General features: G+C 41.2%; 2 protein-coding genes across 3 annotated transcripts in view; one reads left to right on the forward strand and one right to left on the reverse strand.

Moving 5' to 3' along the window:
* Positions 1-369: 369 nt before the first annotated feature.
* smarcb1a (SWI/SNF related, matrix associated, actin dependent regulator of chromatin, subfamily b, member 1a) lies at positions 370-7,391 on the forward strand. Its single transcript, XM_061769205.1, has 9 exons — positions 370-527; positions 2,084-2,195; positions 2,285-2,414; positions 4,475-4,612; positions 4,702-4,829; positions 5,604-5,770; positions 5,847-6,037; positions 6,118-6,249; positions 7,119-7,391. The coding sequence occupies exons 1-9, from the start codon at positions 444-446 to the stop codon at positions 7,156-7,158; spliced, it is 1,122 nt and encodes a 373-aa protein (XP_061625189.1). The 5' UTR covers positions 370-443; the 3' UTR covers positions 7,159-7,391.
* Positions 7,392-10,619: 3,228 nt separating this feature from the next.
* Positions 10,620-21,209, reverse strand: part of mmp11a (matrix metallopeptidase 11a) — a 61,375-nt gene continuing 50,785 nt past the window's right edge. The window contains exons 2-8 of one of the 2 annotated variants that reach the window (XM_061769147.1): positions 20,199-20,428; positions 17,563-17,706; positions 16,088-16,308; positions 15,043-15,305; positions 14,183-14,387; positions 11,778-12,038; positions 10,620-11,199 (exon numbers count right to left, since the gene is read on the reverse strand). In XM_061769147.1, coding sequence (XP_061625131.1) covers positions 11,081-11,199; positions 11,778-12,038; positions 14,183-14,387; positions 15,043-15,305; positions 16,088-16,308; positions 17,563-17,706; positions 20,199-20,428 — 1,443 coding nt within the window. In that variant the 3' untranslated portion in view covers positions 10,620-11,080. The remainder of the gene's footprint in view (positions 11,200-11,777; positions 12,039-14,182; positions 14,388-15,042; positions 15,306-16,087; positions 16,309-17,562; positions 17,707-20,198; positions 20,429-21,209) is intronic. The other variant, XM_061769148.1, reaches the window with a different exon arrangement.

Below are 21,209 nucleotides of genomic sequence, written 5' to 3' on the forward strand. Positions count from 1 at the left end.
AAATTCTGTACTCAAATTAAAACTTCGTACTTTAAGAAAAAGCAATATTATGTGTAATTGAATTTATGTGTATTTCAATTAAAAGTGAAAAAGATTTAAGAAAAATATTGGCATTGAAATAACCGTGTATTTCAGTATATTGGCATTGGTGGCTTGTCGTGTCGTCATAACCACGCGACAGGACGCGTCTTCGTTTTACGCATGCGCACGCATTCATCTTTTTACGCCATTCTAATAATTCTACGCATTATTACAGTGTAAATGTATCACTTACCATTTATTCGGAGTCTTAGCTAAGCTTTTATCCTGTGTTTATTATAAGCTTTCTGTAATTCTAACGGTCATTTGTTGTTATGTTGTGTCGTCATCATCTCGCAACTGGACGTGTCCCTGTTGTACGCAAGCGCACTAAACCGGCTTTTGTTATTGCATTCCATTCCAGTATGGCGCTAAGCAAGACGTTTGGGCAGAAACCTGTCAAATTCCAACTGGAAGAGGATGGAGATTTTTATATGATCGGCTCGGAGGTCGGTGTGTCTTCATTTTAACCCGCCGCCGCTTACCGCTCGCTCTTCAAGGCAACCTTTGTTTGATTGTCGCTTTCTTACCGGTGCTTAGCTCACATGCTAACGTTGCAAAGCGACTTTGAGGGCAGGAAGAGTCATCCGTCCGACTTTATTTATGAATATATGATTATGGTTATATATGGTTATAGTTTTAGGCTTTTCAGTCGCTGCTGTATTATATAACGTATTCATATCGTGTTTAGGTTTTGTGTTGTTGTTGTGGTCTGTGTTGGTTTGAGCTTTTTATGAAGAGGTTAGCGTGCTAAGCTAGTGGCTTCGGCTAATTTGAATGGAGAAATTTGGCAATTAGTTTCAAAGTGAGGAAAGAGGTTTTCAAATTAGGGAGTCAAGCCAGGGTTATGGCGTCAAGTTAGAGTTTCAAGCCTGGGTTAGTGTTTTAAACTGGGGTTTAGAATGTGTTTCAAGTCCTACTTAGGGGTATCAAATCTGGGGTAGGTTTTCAGAATCATCTTTATTTTGCCAAGTATGTCCAAAAAACACAAGGAATTTGTCTACGGTAGTTGGAGCCACTCTAGTACTACAACAGAGAGTCAATTGACAGAGAACACTTTTGAGACATAAAGACATTGAGAAAAACACTGAACAATAAAAGGTTGCTAGTAATCTGGTAATGCCGGTACATGTTTTTGGACAATTGTGCAAAAAGATGCATAGTCCTTTAGCAATTAGAGCGGTTTGAATGACTAATATAGCAATAGTCCGGTGCAATGACCATTGTGCAAAGGGCGCCGAGACTTCAAGGAGTGTATGCAATTTCAAGTGACTAGTAGCGCGATAATCTGGGACTATGTCGTTTGTGCATATGTTGCGGATACTCATCAGTCAGTGTGCAAGTGGTGCAGTGTTTCAAGTAGGTTTGCATGCCAGAATTGGGTTTTTAAGGGTTAGGGTTTCAAGCCTGAGTTAAGGTTTTAGACTTTCAGTAGGATACTAAGTTAGGTTTTTAAACAAAGGTTAGGGATTAAAAATAGGGTATCAAGCCATGGTACAGGATTTAAACAATACTGATGGCAAATTGGGGATTCAAGACTTGTTTAAGGTTTTAGACAAGGGTAGGGTTTCAAAGTAGAGTGTAAAGGCAAAGTTACAGTTTCAAGGCTGTGTGTGTCTTCAAACAAGAACTAGTGTTTCAAGGTAGGGTTTCAAGCAAGGGTTGGTGTTTCAAGGCATTGTTAAGGTTTCAGAGAAGGGTTTCAAGACAGAGTTTGGGTTTTATACAAATATTTGAGATGCAAATTAGGGCTTCAAGCATTGGTTCGGGTTTTAGACAAAGAGTAAGGTTTCGAGATGGGTTTTGGGCTTCAAGTTTGGGTTTCAGGCCATTGTTAGTGTTTTAAACAACGGTTAGGGTTTCAAGCCATAAATAGGAAATGTTTCCACTGATTGGCCATTTGAGGTGATGGACAAATGTATAAATGAAAAGAACAAAGTGTGGCAAAGGATTTAAAAGTGTGTTTGTATAATATGAAGTAATGTAATGTGATGTAACGTGTTAGGTGGGCAACTACCTGCGCATGTTCCGGGGTTCCCTGTACAAACGATATCCGTCCTTATGGAGGAAGTTGGCGTCGGTGGAGGAGCGCAAGAAGATCGTGGAGTCGTCGCACGGTCAGTAGGACGGCAGCGGGGGGAAGGCGGGAGGGTCGATCGGCCGCCGCTGACGAGTCGCTCTCGCCCATCGGCCGCTGTGGTTTCAGATCACGGCTACACTCAGCTGGCCACGAGCGTCACGCTGCTCAAAGCCTGCGAGGTGGACGAGATCCTGGACGGCAACGACGACAAGTACAAAGCCGTGTCCATCAGCACAGAGCCGCCGGCGTACCTCAGGTACCACAACACCGCTGTGTTACTTCTGGCAAGTAGAGCTTCAAGCTTTGAAACAAGAGAGTTTAACTTAACGGGTTCAAGTCAGATTTTCAAGTTAGCGTTTTAAACAAGGGGTAGGATTTTAAATTCGGACTTCAAGACAGGTTTTCATATTTGGATTGCATAGTAGGGTATAAGGCTAAAAATAAAGCAGCATTTGTAATCAAATATACTGTACACGATGGCAACGTGGAGTAAATGTCTTTTGCGGAGTCATTGATCGGATCGACGAATTATAACATTAAAGCCGATCGGCATATCGGCCAATACCGATCAGGCCGATCAGATCGGTTTAAAGTCTAGTTTTAGCGTATGGTTTCAAGTAGGGCTGTCACTTTGGAGTCTTTGATGAATCGGTTATCATATCGACTATTCCTTTGATTAATCAAATTGTTTTTTATTAACGATGTTGGATTTATCTTACCCAACATTATAAAAAATAGACACAAAAGGAATGAAGACACTGGTTTCTTTTTCTCATGAGGAGGGCGTATGGGAGATTGTTCAGATCACAGCCTCTCAACACGCTCTAAACAATCCCCCCCCCCTCGCTCCTGCATTTATTTGAAATAGGAGGGATTTACAAATCATAATGTTCTAAGCAATAAGACACAACACAGAATATTTGATAATATTCTAAGTAATAAGACACAACACAAAATATTTGATAATAAGAGGGTTTTTCCCAGACATAGTATTCTAATGAATAAGACACAACACAAAATATTTGATAATATTCTAAGTAATAAGACACAACACAAAATATTTGATAATAAGAGGGTTTTTCCCAGACATAGTATTCTAATGAATAAGACACAACACAAAATATTTGATAATATTCTAAGTAATAAGACACAACACAAAATATTTGATAATAAGAGGGTTTTTTCCCAGACATAGTATTCTAAGCAATAAGACACAACACATAATATTGGACCAACACCTGTCACGACCCGACCACATCCGATCACGTCCTTGGTCCAGGCGCCCTTCCATGGATGATGCTGAGTCTTCTTTTTGAAGGCGAAACATCTAAAATTGTCCATTATACTAATGCAAGCTAAGCAAATAAATGATAACTTCTATAATATATTTAACAAACGACTAACATGCATTTCATTCTCATTTATGATGGAAGGACTTCGATCCTTTCACTGCATATGTTGGGACTGAGTGTATGTTATAAATGCAGTGGAATGGAAGTACTTAGCACTTATCTTTTATACTTATTTGGTTTAAGTCCAGTTCTTGAGTACAATGACAATAAAGGAGATTTTGATCTAATAATCGGATGGAATTTGAGTTTGCATTCAAATGTATTGCAAAAGTGGATAATGCTTTGCTCCGATAGCTGAAAGCACACCGGGTGTCATCCACTGCAGTGGACAATAATAAAAAATAAAAACATGGAAGTTCACATGTGGATGTTTCCTCTGCCAAGCTGCTGTGGTACGCCAGCTCGCCTTTACAGCAATTGGATATCACTCCGCTTTTGTTTACTCCGACTACATGACTACTTCTTTTGGTTTCAAGTGATCCCAAACTTGGACATTCTCTGTCTACATTTGTGTGTTATAGCAGTGGTCCCAAGTTCCTAACCATAGATGGGAAGACTAGTTACGCCAGCGCGCTGTAGTAGCCCGGCTAACCGACGTTCCTTCGTGGCGGCCATGTTGAGGAGGTCATGACGTTGCGTGCATCTATAAGAAATGGACACTGCCGTAAAGGGCTGGAGTTTCAAATTAGGGTTTTAAGGCAGGGTTAGGGTTTCAAACTAATGTTTCAAGACAGGATTGGGACGTCAAGTTATGTTTTCAAGCCTGTGTTTTGAGACAAGGTAAGAGTTCCCAAGTAAGGTTTCACGCCAATGTTTGCCGATTCAGAGTCGGGTTTTAAACTATGTTAAGGTTTCAGATGAGGATGGCAAGACAGCTCTACCCGCCGCATCTTTCGCAATAAAAATCAGATTTCTAATTCTCCATGTATATGCGTATAATATGTATGTATGTATGTATGTATAGGGAACAGAAGGCCAAGCGGAACAGCCAGTGGGTCCCCACGCTGCCCAACAGCTCTCACCACCTTGACGCCGTACCCTGCTCCACCACCATCAACCGGAGCCGCCTGGGCCGAGACAAGAAAAGGACCTTCCCGCTCTGGTGAGTCACAGCTGCTGACAGACACACACACACACACACACTTGCGTGTTCGTGTGCCTGTGTGTTAAAGCGTGTTATTTCTTGTTCAGCTTTGACGACCACGACCCGGCGGTGATCCACGAGAACGCCACCCAGTCGGAGGTGCTGGTCCCCATCCGTCTGGACATGGAGATCGAGGGCCAGAAGCTGAGAGACGCGTTCACCTGGAACATGAACGGCACGTCACGGCTCACCATCGCTTGCAGCCGGCACGCACACAACATTTTAGTTAATCTGCCATCGGAATTTTATTCTGCCAAATAGCGGCCTCAAAAAATCCGGACCAGTCAGTCGGACCCTAGTTTCAACCAAGACAAACTTAGGTTTTCAAGCCTGGTTGAGGCTTTTAAAGTCGGATTTCAAACCAAGTTTAGGGATGTAAATTAGGGTTTCAAGCCTGTGGTATGATTTCAAAGTAATTAGTAGTTTCAACCTTGAGTTAGGGTTTGAAACAAAAGTGAAGGCTTCAAAGTAGGGTTTTAAATTCGACTAAAGCTTTCAAATTAGGATTTCAAGACAGGTTAGGGTTTTAAACTAGGTGGGGGTTTCGAAATAGAGATTGAAGATTTAAAATTGAATTTTGAAATTAGATTTCAAGCAAGGGTTGGGATGGCAAAGAAGTGTTTTCTAAGACAAGAGTTAGGCTTTGAAATTACGGTTTCAAGGAAGGGTTCGAGTTTCAAATTCGGTTTCAAGACAGATCAGGGGTTGGAATAAACCAGGCTTAGGGTTTCAAACAAAGGTTAGTGTTTCAGATGAGGGTTTGAGGCATGGTTTGGGGTTACAAAGAAGGGTTTCAAATCAAGGTTAGGGATGTAAATTAGGGTTTTAAGGCCGGGTTAGGGGTCTAAAATTGGATTATGGTTTTGAATGAGAGTTAGTTAGTTTTAAACAAAGGCCTTCTTGACATCAGTAACATAAAAGTGGAATTTGTCATTGTCGTGATTTCCAGAGAAGCTGATGACTCCCGAGATGTTTTCGGAGATTCTGTGCGACGACCTGGACCTGAACCCTTTGGCCTTCGTGCCCGCCATCGCTTCCGCTATCCGCCAGCAGATGGAGTCGTACCCCACCGACAGCATCTTGGACGAGCAGACGGACCAGAGGGTCATCATCAAGGTACGACGACGCCAAGCGCAGCGGCGGGAAATCCGCCGTTGTTCTTCCCGGCTGACTTCCTCCCCGTCTCGTTCAGCTCAACATCCACGTGGGCAACATCTCCCTGGTGGACCAGTTCGAGTGGGACATGTCGGAGAGGGAAAACTCTCCGGAGAAGTTTGCGCTCAAGTTGTGCTCGGAGCTGGGCCTGGGAGGCGAGTTCGTCACCACCATCGCGTACAGCATCAGGGGGCAGCTCAGCTGGCACCAGAGGACGTACGCCTTCAGGTATTCGAGGAGCATTTCCAGCCAGTGCTGGGGCTTCTAAGTAGGGCTGTCTCATGACTTCTGTCTCATAATTGTTATAGTGAGAACCCTCTCCCGACGGTGGAAATCGCCATCAGAAATACGGGTGATGCCGACCAGTGGTGCCCCCTGCTGGAGACGCTTACAGACGCCGAGATGGAGAAGAAGATCAGAGACCAGGACAGAAACACCAGGTGGGCATCGGTGCGCACACACACACACATACACAAAGGAGGGGCAACAGTACTAAAGAAAAAAAGGCAAACTAAGTGTTAAAAAAAAGGTACAGAAGTAGGAAAGTGCAAACAAATTGGAAAAGGTTTAACAAAGGTCAAGTCTAGAAAAGGACAAAGTCATCATAAATGTGTAAAAAAGTAAAACATATAATTTTTGAAGTGAATGACCTGCAGAGGCTGACTCAATACTTTTCTGCCCCACTGTATACGGTTTACAGAAAGGTAAACATAACTGAAACTAAACATTGACAAAGTAAATATTTTTAAAAAGTAAACATTTACAAAAAGAATAAATCAAAACAACAAAAGTGTACACATTTTCCAAAAAGCAAGTGTAGAAAGTGAAAATGTACAAATTTAACAAAAGCGTATATAAAGTGACAAAATACAAACTAAAAATAAAAGACAAAGTACAATTGTAACAAAACACTTTACATTAGTAAAGTGAAATGTAAAAAAGTTACATTTTACACAACAAAATTGGGGTGGAAAAGAAGAGGTTTAAAAAAAATTAAAAGAAACATTTAATGATTACCCCACAAAAAAGTATACATTTTCAAACTACAAGTGTTAAAAAGTTCAAATTGACCAAAAAATACAAGTGGAAAATGTACAAAAGTAAAAAAAAGTTCACATTTACAAAAAAAAAAAAGTCTAAAAAGTATTTAAAAAGATTAAGTACACAGGTCGTATTACATAATAAAAGTTAAAAAAAAAAAAAAAAAAGGTTATAAAAAGTAAGTAGTAGTAATAAAAAGTACAAAAAGAAAATAGTACGTGACACCACATGGAGGTGCTACCAGTTTTGTTTTGTTTTTTCCTTTCAGGCGAATGAGGCGACTTGCCAACACGGCGCCGGCCTGGTAGAACAACAAATGCTGCTGCTTCATTATTGTCACATGATGAGCGCCCCCCTACTGGAAGCACACGTGTGTTACATGGGTCGCTCACCCTTTTACCCTTTTCTGGTCACACACACACGCACGCACACACACACACACACACAGTGCAAGAAGTCAGATAATATATTTATGTTGTATTTGTCATCTTTTTGTACATTTGAATGATTCTTACAAAATAAAAAAAAAACACATTAACAAGGTTTCATGATTTTCTTGTCAACACTTGTAATATCCGAACATCCTTAATCCTCCAAGTTAGGATTAAGAGTTTAGGGTTTCCAACCTGAGTAAGGGTTTTAAACAAGGGTCAGTGTTTGAAATGTGGATTTAAAAATCATAGTTATTGGGGCTTCACGGTTAGAATATTAAACATGGCTTCGGGTTTGTACTTTCAAGCCTGGTTGAGGTCTTTGAAGGTTAGGATTTAAAATTACGGTCTCATTCATAATCATAATGTTGGGACAGTGAGTGCGTGAGTATTACGGTTTTTGTTGTTGTTAAAGTAGGTATTAGCAATGTTAATAATGATATTGAGACCGTGCAGATGAGCTCACACTGTGTCAGCAGTGCAGTGCTAATGGCAACACACTTTCACACACGCACATCATGAAAATTCATCCATCCATCCATTTTCTGAGCCACTTCTCCTCACTTGGGTCGAGGGCGTGCTGGTGCCTATCCCAGCTATGATCGGGCAGGAGGCGGGGTGCACCCTGAACTGGTTGCCAGCCAATCGCAGGGCACATATAAACAAACAACCATTCACACTCACATTCACACCTACGGGCAATTTAGAGTCTTCAATCAACCTACCATGCATATTTTTGGGATGTGGGAGGAGGAATACCCGGAAAAAACCCACGCAGGCACGGGGAGAACATGCAAACTCCACACAGGCGGGAGCAGGGATTGAACCCGGGTCCTCAGAACTGTGAGGCTGATGTACTGACCTGTCGTCCACCGTGCCGCCTATAGAAATACAGTCACAGAAATATATAGACATACACACTCGCACAGACACGTATGTATGTGGCGAAAAATTGGAATATCGAGGGAAAGTCCATTGATTTCAATATTTTGTTTCAAAAAGTGAAACTGGTATGTTAGATTACTTCACCACACACAAAGTGAAATATTTCAAGCCTTTATTTGTTTCAATTTTGATGATTACGGCAGAAAGAAAAAAACTAAACAAATCCAGTATTTCACAAAATTAGAATATTTAATGTGACCAACAAAAACAGAAATGTTGGCCTTCTGAAAAGTGTATTACAGTAATATGCCCTCAGTGCTTTGTTGGGCCTCCTTTTGCATGAATTACAGCATCAAGGCGGCGTGGCATGGAGGATCAGCCTTTGGCACGGTTCAGGTGTTATTGTAGCCCAAGTTGCTTTGTTATTGGCCTTCAGATGGTCTGCCATTTCGGGGTTTCCGTTCCCTCATCTTCCTCTTGACAATCCCCCTCAAACTTTCAATGGGGTTCAAGTCAGGTGAGTTTGCTGGCCACTGAAATACTGTTATTCCAGGGCTATTCAACCAGGTACAGTATTGGTCGTTTTGGCTTTGTGGGCAGGTGCCAAATCCTCCTGGAAAAAAAAATCATTGTCTCCAAAAAGCTCGTCGGCAGCAGGAAGCATGAAGTGCTTTAAACTTTCCTGGTAGACAGCTGCGTTGACTGTGGACTTGATAAAAGACAATGGACCCACACCAGCAAATGACTCGGCTCCCCAAACCATTACTAACTGGAAACTTCACACGGGACTTTAAGCACTGTGACTTTTGCACTTCTCCAGTTTTCCTCCAGACTCTGGGACCTTGATTTTCAAATGAAATGCAAAATGTACTCATTTGTAAAGAGGAATCAGGACCACTGGGCGACAGAGCAGTACCTTTTCCCCTTAGACCAGCACAGACGCTTCTGACGTTGTTTTTGGTTCAGGAGTGGCTTGACACATGGAATTCTACAGCTGTAGCCCATGTCATGCCGACGTCTGCATGCGGCGGTTGTTGATCCACCGACACCAGCCTCAGTCCAGTCCTTATGAAGCTCCCCCAGATTTCTGAATCGCCCTTGCTTGACAACCCCTCAAGGATGCGGTCGTCCCTGTCACTTGTGCTCCTTTTCCGCCCACATTTTCCCTTCCTCTTAACACTCTGTTAATGTACTTTGATACAACGCTCTGTGAGCACGCAGCTTCTTTTGCAATTTCGCTTTGAGACCTTTTCTCCTTATGAAGGGTGTCAATGATGGTTTTCTGCACCAGTCAGCAGTCTTCCCCATGATTCTAAAGCCTACTAAGGCAGACTGAGACCATTTAAAAACCTCTGCAGGTGTTTTTCATGAATTAGCTGGCAAGATGGGGACACAGGGGGGCTACGATGTTGAACATTGTCATAATATTCTAATTTTGGGAAATACTGGGTTTGTGGACACACAAACATACGTAGACAGACAAACCCACACACATGCAAGCATATATCCACAAACACACTAATATAAATGATCACACACACACACAATGACATACACAAACAGTCTCACACACACACACAAATATGCACAAAAACATGGACACACACAGGACATTCACACACAAAACTACACACACGCAAATATATATGGACGGAGGCATGCACATGCAAACATACACTAACATAAATAGACACACACACACACACACACTCAAACATACACGCAAACTTACAGAAAAGCATACAGAAACACAGACATAGAGACACAAAGATAGTAGTAAAGGCTAGCTGTGTGCTAGTGTGTGATTACTGTGGAATGTCAACTTCCTGTGTGAGGACAAAACAAAACATCCGAACAAAATCAAAGGTGAGCATTCTTCTGAAAATCTTTACAGTGGAATGTAAAAAGAAGTGAACCACAGCTCATGTGCCTCATCGCAGACAACTGGACAAATATTTTTAATGTAGGGCTTCAAATCAGGATTAGGTTTTTAAACAATGGTTACGGTTTTAAATTAAGGTTCTGAGACTTGATTAGGGTGTTAAATAATGGTTAGGGTTTCAAATTAGGACATTTTAAGGCTGGGCTTATGTATTCAACTGTAGGGTTTCAAACTGGTGTTAAGGTTTCAAGAGAGGGTTTCAAACATGCATTAGTGATCTAAGTATGGTTTCAAGCTACAGTGTTTTAAATGAGGGTTTTAATCCAGGGAGTACATTTTAAACAAGGGTTATGGTTTCAAGGAGTTAGGGTTTTAAATGAGGTTTACACACAGCCACAGTTAGGGGTTGCAATTAGGCTTTCAATCTAGGGTTAAGGTTTGAAATAACGGTTAGGAATCATAGTAGGGTTTCAAGCCAGGTTAGGGTCTGAAAGGAGGATTTCCAGCCAGGGTTAGGTTTTAATTTTTTTAAACCACAGGTTAGGGTTTCAAATGAGGGTGTCAAGCCAAATCAGTTTGTTCAAAAGTTGTTTAATTTTGAAAAAAAAAAATCTGTTACACTTCCTGGAAAAGGAATGTTTACAATTGAGTAAAAAAACTAGTAAAAAAGTAATATGTACAAAAACTGTTTTAGTGTATAAATATGCAATATCATCATGACAATGATCACTAATTGTACCATTAATTGTTAATTGGTTAATTAATAACAACTAAATGTCACCGTGACAACCGAGCTGCTTGTCAGTGACCCGCACCGACAAACACGCCAGTCCCTGAACGCATCACGGCGAGGCCCTTGAACGCAGCACCGGCGCACTTCATGAGGAGACAGCAATGACTGTGTTTGGCCTGCAGGCGACGCCAAAAACAGCATTTAGACGTCCCTCCGGGAGCGCCTGAGGTTTGGTGGCGCCTGAAAAATTGGTCCCCGAAGGGCGGCGCCCTGATTGGGTGATGGCGGGTCGATCTCCGTCACACGTTACGACAGCCGAAGAAGTCGACGCCCACGTAGCGGGGGTAGCCCTCCAAAGAGTTCATACCCACCGGGTCGAATTTCCAGTACTGCCATCCGCGGATAAAATGGGCGTAGCCTACGGAAAACACGTCAACGTTTACTGTTGAGTATTTTAGCATTTAGCAGCCTTAAAAATAACAACATGCTCGTGCATTCAAATTCAAATAGTGTTGTTGATTCTTAACGGATTGTAACACAATCAATAGACAAAATGTGTATCTTGTTCAGAATTGTTGTGCTATTCCAGTTATCAAAGATGGAAAAACAGTGATGGCATGGTATCGCCGGGAATTTCTGAGAACTTAAATGACCGCAAGTAGCATTATTTCTTAACGGATTGTAAAGCAGTTAAAGGACAAAAAGTGCTGGACCCTATTCCAGCTATCTTCGGGCGAGAGGCAGGGTACACCCTGAACTGGTCGCCAGCCAATCGCAGGGCACAAATAAACAAACAACCATTCGCACTCACATTCACATCTACGGGCAATTTAGAGTCGCCAATTAACCTACCATGCGTGTTTTGTTTTTCTTAACGGATTATAACACAATCAAATGACTTGTCCTATGATTCTGAACATTTCTGCTATTAATTTTCTGAATTCAAATGATTAGCGGAGCCAAAATACGGGCCCTTAACTTCCATCTATCTCGTACCGTAAGCGTCTCGGAAGGTGGCGTCCACATCCACGGGGATGCCACCCCAGTCGCTCATGGCTCGTGAGTAAGGCGACTCGAGACGGTTGTGGCGCGGGCTAAAGCGCCAGTAGCTGCCTGAGCCAAACAAGTAGGTGTCGAAGTCCGGGTCGTGGCCCCAGCGCAGCGCAGCCCGGATGCCCGTCTCCGACAGGCCCAGAGCCCGGACGGACTTGGGCCCTTGTACCTGCATCTCGGCATCGAACACCCAGTAGCTGTCACCTGACCGCCACACAGGACAGAGGTTCAGAATATTAGGAACACCATGATGCAGTGAAATGCATGTTGTTTTTATATTTTTGGGATATTTTGGGTAATTTCTTTCGTAATTTTGATCAATTACAAATTTTAAAGTGTGTTATAAAAACATTTTGAATTCATTTTGTAGTTCAGAATTTTTGTTCACTATATTTTTTGATTTCTGTTTAATGTATTTTTATTGTTTATTATTATCCATTCATCCATCCATTTTCTGTGCCGCTTCTCCTCACAAGGGTCGCAGCCGTGCTGGAGCCAATCCCAGCTATCATCGGGCAGGAGGCGGGGTACATGAACTGGTTGCCAGCCAATCCCAGGGCACATACAAACAAACAACCATTCGCACTCACATTCACACCTACGGGCAATTTAGTCTTCAATTAAGCTACCATGCATGTTTTTGGGATGTGGGAGAAAACCGGAGTACCTGGAGAAAACACACGCAGGCACGGGGAGAACATGCAAACTCCACACAGGCGGGGCCGGGGATTGAACCCCGGTCCTCAGAATTGTGAGGCAGATGCTCTAACCAGGCGTGCCGCCTGTTTATTATTATTATTATTGTTTACATTTTGTAGAATTTATGTATTTATTACTTTTCGTTCATTTTATGTTTGTTTTTTTTATTAGTTGTTGATTTTTTTTAGTTTATTTTCCAAAATGTTGAATGTGTTTTAAAGTTTTTGTTCAACTATTTTGTATTGTTTTTTTAAAATAAATTTTCTGGATTAATTTTAAAGTTGTTAAAGCTCCCATTCTGTCAGAATAATTTTTTTCTATTGTATTATTCATAACATAGATCAAAGTGAGTCTGTGACATGGTTAGACATATATGCTTTTTGAATGCAAAAGGCAATGAATGGCATAAAGCTTGCAAAACGGGTGGATTTGTAATCGCCAACAGTGTGACATCGTTTTTTTCAATTTATATTCAAGTACATGCCCACTTCGAGGATGACACCCAACCAACGGCAAGACGGCATTTCCGGGTTTTAAGCACGCGAGTCTCAGTCGCTGCTAAGCCATGCAAATACAGTCTATAACATACACATATGTTGTGTTTTAAAACAATACTTAAATATATACCTCAACTATATATAATTTATGCCATAACAGTGTATGAAATAGCGATACAGATGACAAGCATGACCTCAAAATATTCCCCTTTCTTTCCATTTTCAGCTACGTCCCTTTTCAGATCATGTTCCCTGTTTGTGGGCCAACAATCCAATGCTTAGTGAATTGTGCTTATTTATGTGCTAACGGGCGTCCCGTTGGCCGCTGTGGCCGCTCACAGCATACCGTCCGTCCGTGGCTGCGAGGATCACTGGGCAGCGGGGCTGGAATGGGGAATGGGTCCGCCGCAGAGGACCGAGGTGGGAGGAGCACATCAATGTGGCACGGATGAAGCGAATGTGCGTTCAGTGTGCATAAATAACTTGGCAATCAAACTTGTGCGGGGGTTGCGAAGCGAAAGTTCGTTTTGCATCTAATGTAAAGACATCCAAGGATGCGACGTCGCTATGAATGCTAGGCCAACCCAAGCTTCTAGGCGCTAGCAAATGCCGTGATATGGACCAATCAGAGCCAAGCTGTTTTCCATATTTAAATTGGGGAAGATCCAATCAGAGCAAGGCCGATTTACACGTCAATTATTTATGAGAAATCCATCTCTCTAAAATGCCAGCTGGAAAAGACCAACTAGAACATCTTGAAAAAGGACATTTTGGGCATTTCCAAACTAAATTATCTTGCAAACGTGACAAAAGGACATCAAACATGTTTAAAAAAATTAAGAAAAATTGATAGAAGGGGACCTTTAATTTTTGTTCAATTTACCAGAGCATTGGATCAGAGTTTTGGGGGGGTGAGTTTATTTGTATTCCTTTTTTTTATTTTAATTCATGTTAAATTGAATTAAATTTGAAATGTTTTTTTTTTTTTTTTTTTTTTCAATTTCTTATTTTGTTATTTATTTTTTACATTGTGTTGAATTTGCCCGCGACCCTTGGGAGGAGAAGCGGCTCAGAAAATGGATGGATGGATGGATGGATGTGTTGAATTTATTTTGTAGTAGGCCTAGTGTACCTCCCGCCTGGTGGATTCACCTTGAAAGAACCAGATGTTCCCAGCCTTGTCTTCAAAGGCAGCGTCCACATTGTTGGGGATCCCTCGCCAGTGGCGTGACGCCAACGCGGGATAGCCGCTCTCAAGATGGCCGTCGCGGATGCGCCACACGTATCCCGACTTGAAGAAGAAAAGCTCGCCGCGGATCATGGATGCCGCGTCGAAGTCCGTCTGGCACACATTGGGCTTAACAGAACAAGAAAGAACATCAGTCTAATGTAAAATGCGGCTTACGTATATTTATTAGCATGTTTACCTGCGCAGCTGATCGGGCAGGAGGCGGGGTACACCCTGAACTGGTTGCCAGCCAATCGCAGGGCACATATAAACAAACAACCATTCACACTCACATTCACACCTACGGGCAATTTAGAGTCTTCAATTAACCTACCATGCTTGTTTTTGGGATGTGGGAGGAAACCGGAGTACCTGGAGAAAACCCACGCAGGCATGGGGAGAACATGCAAACTCCACACAGGTGGGGCCGGGATTTGAACCACGGTCCTCAAATGTGTGAGGCAGATGTGCTAACCAGTCGTCCACTGTGGCGCCGCATCGGTAATATGATATATTTAATAGCATGTTTACCAGGATGGCTAACATTTAATAGCATGTTTACTAGCATGGCCGACATAATAATATGTTCAACAGCTTAAAGTTGTTTACTTATTAGCATATTGAGTCTATTGTCTATTAGCATTTTTACAAGGCCAGTGTATCGTTTGTAAACTCAGTAGCGTGACTCACGTAATGTGTATATTAGCATGTTCGCTAGCACAGCAAATACAATGTGTTTCTTAGCATGTTGCCAACAAGGCTGCTAAGAGTTAGATTGGCTCACATGGGGGAGAATCTCGTTGGTCTCGGGATGGGACGGACGCGGTGGCGGGGGAGGAGGGGGCGGCGGCATAGTGGGTGGTGGCGTGTGCACCACCCTGGGCTGCACACCGTACAGGAACTGGATGCCACGCCGGTCGTCGTGGGTCAGCCTGAGCGGGTACGAGAACGAGTAGTAGGCAGACATGATGGCCCCGGGTTCCTCTGAGTGAAGCAGGCCCAGGACGTGGCCGAACTCGTGAGCCGCCACCTGGAGGAGGTCCGTGCCTAAGCAAGGAGGTACACGTTAGCCGTTGTAAGCGTGCTTGTTATCACGTTAGTTTGCATATTAGCATGTTTGTTAGCATTTTAGCCCATTTTTTTAGCATAATTATTAGCATTTTTACCTCTATGGCTAATATATATTGGTTAGTACAGTAATCCCTGCTATATCACAGTTCACGCTTCCTTCAAGATCGTGGATATTTTTGTGTTATTACAGTTATTTTGTTTTTGGTGTTATTACAGTTGTTGCTCTTATTTTATTTACTAACATTTTTCCCTGCCGTGACAAACGCAATGTCTACCTGTGTGGCTAAAATATATTTTTTAGCATGTTTGTTAGCATGCTAACTGCTACGGCTTCTCCAACGTGACAAACGAAATGTTTATCCATCCATCCATCCATTTTCTGAGCCGCTTCTCCTCACTAGGGTCGCGGGCGTGCTGGAGCCTATCCCAGCTGTCATCGGGCAGGAGGCGGGGTACACCCTGAACTGGTTGCCAGCCAATCGCAGGGCACATACAAACAAACAACCATTCGCACTCACAGTCATGCCTACGGGCAATTTAGAGTCTCAAATTCATACATGTTTTTGGGATGTGGGAGGAAACCGGAGTACCCGGAGAAAACCCACGCAGGCACGGGGAGAACATGCAAACTCCACACAGGCGGGGCCGGGGATTGAATCCGGGTCCTCAGAACTGTGAGGCTGACGCTCTAACCAGTCGTCCACCGTGCCGCCCGAAATGTTTATTAGCATGTGTATCTGTGTATGGCTATGATATACCTGTTAGCATGTTTACCAGCATAGATAAGGTAACATGTAAATTAGCATTAGCTATGACTAGCATGGCTAATGTAGCGGTGGTCTGACCCATCTGGTTCCCGAGTGTCCAGGCCTCATCATAGTCAAAGTGGACGTCTCCTTGGCGATGTGTTTTGGGGAAGAAGGCGTGAGCCAAGATCCCGCCCGGGCCGTCAAACGGGAGGCTGTCACCGTGCCAGTACCTGCAGGTAGGTAAAACAAACACCCCCGATGGAGGAAAAAAAAAAGCTTGTAAAGGTCATTTTACAAGAAAAAGTCAAAATATTATGAAAAATAATGTAATTTTATTAGAGTGAAGATGTAATTTTCTGAGAATAAAGTCAAAATATTTCAAAAAATGTGTCATCATTTTATGAAAATTTAGTTTCACTATTCTGAGGAGTCACATATTTTATGGAAAAGTTGTAATAAAATGAAAAAAAAAGATAATTTTACAAGAAAAAAAAGTCGAAATATACTGAAAAAAGCACTTTCTAAGAAGGAAGTTATTTTATGACAAAAAAATGTAAGCATTAGAAAAAAAAAATTCTTTTGAGAATTTTGCTTTACTGTTATGTATGAAATTTGTTTTACCATTATTCAAAAAAATTTGCAATAAAGCAAAAGTTTTCATAATTTTTATAATTTGGGAAATAAGTCATCATTTTATAAGCAATCAGGGGAAAAAAATTGTAATATCAGAAAACAAGAACATTTAGTGGGGGTTCAGCTGCATGACTGGGGGTGAGGCAGCGGGCATTAGTTACTTAGTCACCAGGTAACCCTTACCAATTCAGAAAACATGACCGCAATGTCAATGTTTACCACACAACCCACAGTCAGGGTTTCATGAAGTAAATTGCACACATATCAACCTTTCCCGAGGTAAACTGAGGTACACACTCAAGTGTCTGTTGTTATGATCATAACAATACGGGCAGGACAAATTTAAATAAAGTGCTGTGTTTATATAAGCAATTGGTCTTACTCCTAAAATAAGAAAAACAAATCTCTGTGACCTCATGCAAACCATTGGTTTTGTCTTATTACTAGTAATTCTGGTTTAATGGTTGATTGGATGGATGGAAATCGCCATGGCGTTCAAAGCACAGCAACCCATGTGCTGAGTCAAACCGATATGTTGGGTTGATATTTTGACTCAGCACGAGTTACACAAAAATAACTCAAATGCCAGATATAACCCATAATGGGTAAAACATTTCCTAACAAAGTGGTTGAGTAGATTAAATAATCTATTTTGGATTGAGGTATTCAACCCAGCGCAAAAATAATCCCAAAATACCTCATAATGAGTAAAACCTTTGATGATTTAGCATTTTTTTTGTGTCCATGATTAAGATCACATGATGTCAAAGTAAGGAAGTGGTTGGTAAAAAGCGATGTTTGTATGCAAGAGAAGAAGACCAGGTTGAATCTCTACTGTCCGTTTTTCCAACCTGTTAAAGTCGATGCGGATGTCAGCTTTGCCGGCGCGGATCTCGGTGAAGGTCAGCGGTGTCACGTCGCTCCAAATCTTCAGCGCTTCCCGAAAGACGCGACGCACCTTCTCTTCGCCCAGCTGCCATGGGAAGCGCACGATCCTAACAAAAGAAACACAGTGACATCAAGCAGCAAAAGTTCAATATTACCACAGTTCACTCTAAATTATTAATGCAAGAAATATTAACAATCTAAAAATTGACATTTTCATAATGAAAGTTAAAATATTGTTACTGTTATTAAGTTGTAATATTAGAAAAATAGCATAATAGGACGGAAAAAAGGTCACAATTTTACAAGAATGAAATTGCAGATCACTAAAAGTTGTGATTTTACCAGAATAAAGTCGTAATACGATGCCAAAAGTTATAATATTGGAGAAAAAAAGTCCTTACTTTATGAGTATCTAGTGTATTAATAGGAGAAACATTTCCTTAATTTATATGAATAATGTTGTTATAATATGAGGGGGAAAAGTCATACTTTTATTAAAATTAAGTTATAATATTTTAAAAAGTTGTGATTTATTAGAATGAAGTTGCAATATGAGAGAGATGAAAGATGTACAATTCTGGGGGGGAAGTAATGATAATATAAGAATAAAATTGTAATATGATAAGAAAACAAATCATTTTATTAAAATAAAGTCATAATATTATGAGAAAAAAGTTGCAATTTTAGGTGAATAAAATGTTAAAATTATAATAAAAAAGACGGACCTTTAAAAAGTTGTAAACCTATGAGTAGAAAACGTTATTTTAAGAAAATAAAGTCATAATATTCTAAGGAGAAAGCCTGAATAATAAAATTAAAAAGTTCCAACATTATAGGAAAAAAAGGCTACATGTTACACATCACAAAAAAGTTGTAATTTTAGAAAAATTTAATAATTTAAAAAACTAATAATTCTTTGATATTACAGAGGTGTAATTTCTTTTGAAAACAAAGTTTTAATACTATGGGGGAAATTCTTAGAACAAATACCAGTTTGTTTTAATTTAATAAGAAAACATTTACAATGCTATTAGAAAATGATCTTCAATTCCTGAGGAAGATATTGTAATTTTATAACAAAAACATTGTTATAACATTTAAAAGGTTATATATATTATTAGAAAAAAGGTGTGCTATTACCAGAAAAAAAAATATTTTTTTTTGGGTGGAGAAATGAGAAAAAGTCAGAACATTTCAAGAAAAAATATGTAATTACGCCAACAAATAAAAATATTCGGAGGAAAAAATATGTAATTAAAAAAAAAAAATTCAGAATTTAACTGAATAATGTGTCAATTAACGACTGTAAAGGTATAATCCAGTAATGACTTTTTTAGGCTTCAATCAGAATTATATGAGGAAAAAAGAGAATAACAGCAACAAATTTGTCATTTTATGAGAATAAAGTATTACATTACAAGCGCGGGTGAAGAGAATGTCATCAATTCATCAAAGCTCACGTAAATTAAGTAAAAGTTGCCTTTTTTGGCATATATGACTTTATGCTCCCTTCCACACTCATTTCTGTTTGCACAAGTCACGACAGGAAACACTCTTGAAAGGAAACATCAAATTTGGATGATTCTTCAAAATAAAAGTCTTCAGTCAGTCAGACTTTGATTCATGAAGTCTCTGACTTTGTCTGCTGTCTGACTCTGTGCTGTTGTACGTGCTGTCTAACTCCCTGCCGAACTCACTAACTCCTTATCTAGCTTGCTACGTAACTCGCTGTCTAACTTGCTGACGAGCTGTCCAACTCACTGACTGGTGTCTAACTCTCTAACTTGCTAACTTTCCATCTAACTCACTGTAACTCGTCGAACTTGTTGTCTAACTGAGTGTCTAATTGGCTGACTCGCTGTCTAACTCCCTAACTCATTGTCTAAATTACTGCATGCAGTAACTCATCTAACTAGTGTTTTGGAAAATGTATGTTTCATATATATTTCATACAATCTGACTGTTTTGACTACTCCCTGTTTTCCTCTTCCTTTCTCATCCTCTGCATGCGCCCATTCTCACACACATTTGCCTCGTCCAGTTGCACTCACACTTATCTTTATGGGAATGGGTGCATGCAGAGGAAGAGGCAGAGAAAGGAAGAGGAAAACAGGGAGTAGTCAGACTTAACCATCAAGCCAGAATTACTCGTCCGATTTGCCAAAACACTAGCTAACTTGCTGCTGTCTAACTCATTCATTTACTGTCTAACTTAACTTGCTAACTTGTTGTCTAACTCACTGTCTAATTTGAAAACTTGGTGTTTAACTCGCTGCTATCTAACTCATTAACTTGTTGTCTAACTTGCTATCTAACACACTCAGTTGTTTAACTCCCTAACTTGCTGTCCCACTCACTAACTTAATGTCTAAATTGGTAACTTGCTGTCTAACTCCCTGTCTAATTGCTAACTTAGTGTCTAACTTGCTAACTCGCTGTCTAACGCACTGTCTAACTCGTCTGTGCTGTAGGCCTAACTTATTTAACTAGCCATCTAACATACTGACATGCTGTCTAACTCATCGGCGTAACAGCAATCTCCAACCCAAGCCGCCCGATTAGGCAGCCGCTGCGTTCTCAGCATGTTAGAGGCGCTAACCTGTAGGTGAGGTCGTTCTTGTCCAGGCGTCCCCCGTAGATGACAAAGCGTCTGCGCCGGTGTCCTGACGGAAAAAGACGTCGCCGCTGGCTGCTGGGAATGTCAGGAACTCCGCAGCGCGGGCGCCTCCCCGGCCTCCAGGTGCTGTTGGACAGTGCAACATCCTTGAGGAGATCGTGGGCGCGAGGAAGCTTGACTTGTTTCTTTAGCTCTGGGAATTTTTCAGACACCTGCGAGGACAGGTTCGAGCTGGTTAGTGCTGAGATCTTCTGGTGTTTTTGAAATGTGGTGCTCCAGCAGGCGGATTTACACAAACACAGCTAATCTCCTGTCAATCAGCTGAACATGTCAATCATCTGGAGGTGGCCTCCAGACAAAAGCAAAGCATGTTTCAGTTTGATTGTTTCAACAAGGTCTCTAAATGACTTACCAGAAATCATGATTGATTGAGTTAGTCATCGATTAGTTGTCGATTAATCGATTAATCATTGCACCTCAAGTCATGCGTCACTTTTTCAGCACAACACGTCATGCAGTCACAGTCACGTTTCAGCACTTAGAATCACGTTTAATTACGAATAGTGGTGTTTCAGGACTATTGGTGATATAGTCTCAGTCATGCAGTCACAATGTTTCAGTACAAGCAGTCTCAGTAAGTCATGTTTCAGCACTAAAATTCATTTAGTCACAGGCATGTTTCACACCATCCGAAACCTTCCTGAAAAGCTTGTGAATGCTGAAATTCAATGGTTTTCGTTGACAATGTAGCATTGCAGTTAGCCGCTAACACGGACAAAGCATCAAAGTACCTCACCCAGCCCCCAGGACCTCTTTGTGTGTGTGTGTGTGTGTGTGTGTGTTTTTTGCACTGTCAGCGTCGAGAGGCCACAAAGAGGAAGAATCAAATCCAGATGGTCAAAAAAGTCAAATTTCCGCCCTGCGTTCACTCGTCTTTCAGCACCTGGCTTAGCTTAGCATGAAGAGTTGGTGATTGCTAGCCTCTAGCTTTTT

This window comes from Phyllopteryx taeniolatus, chromosome 3 (genome assembly GCF_024500385.1).
Source record: "Phyllopteryx taeniolatus isolate TA_2022b chromosome 3, UOR_Ptae_1.2, whole genome shotgun sequence".
NCBI classification, from domain to species: domain Eukaryota; kingdom Metazoa; phylum Chordata; class Actinopteri; order Syngnathiformes; family Syngnathidae; genus Phyllopteryx; species Phyllopteryx taeniolatus.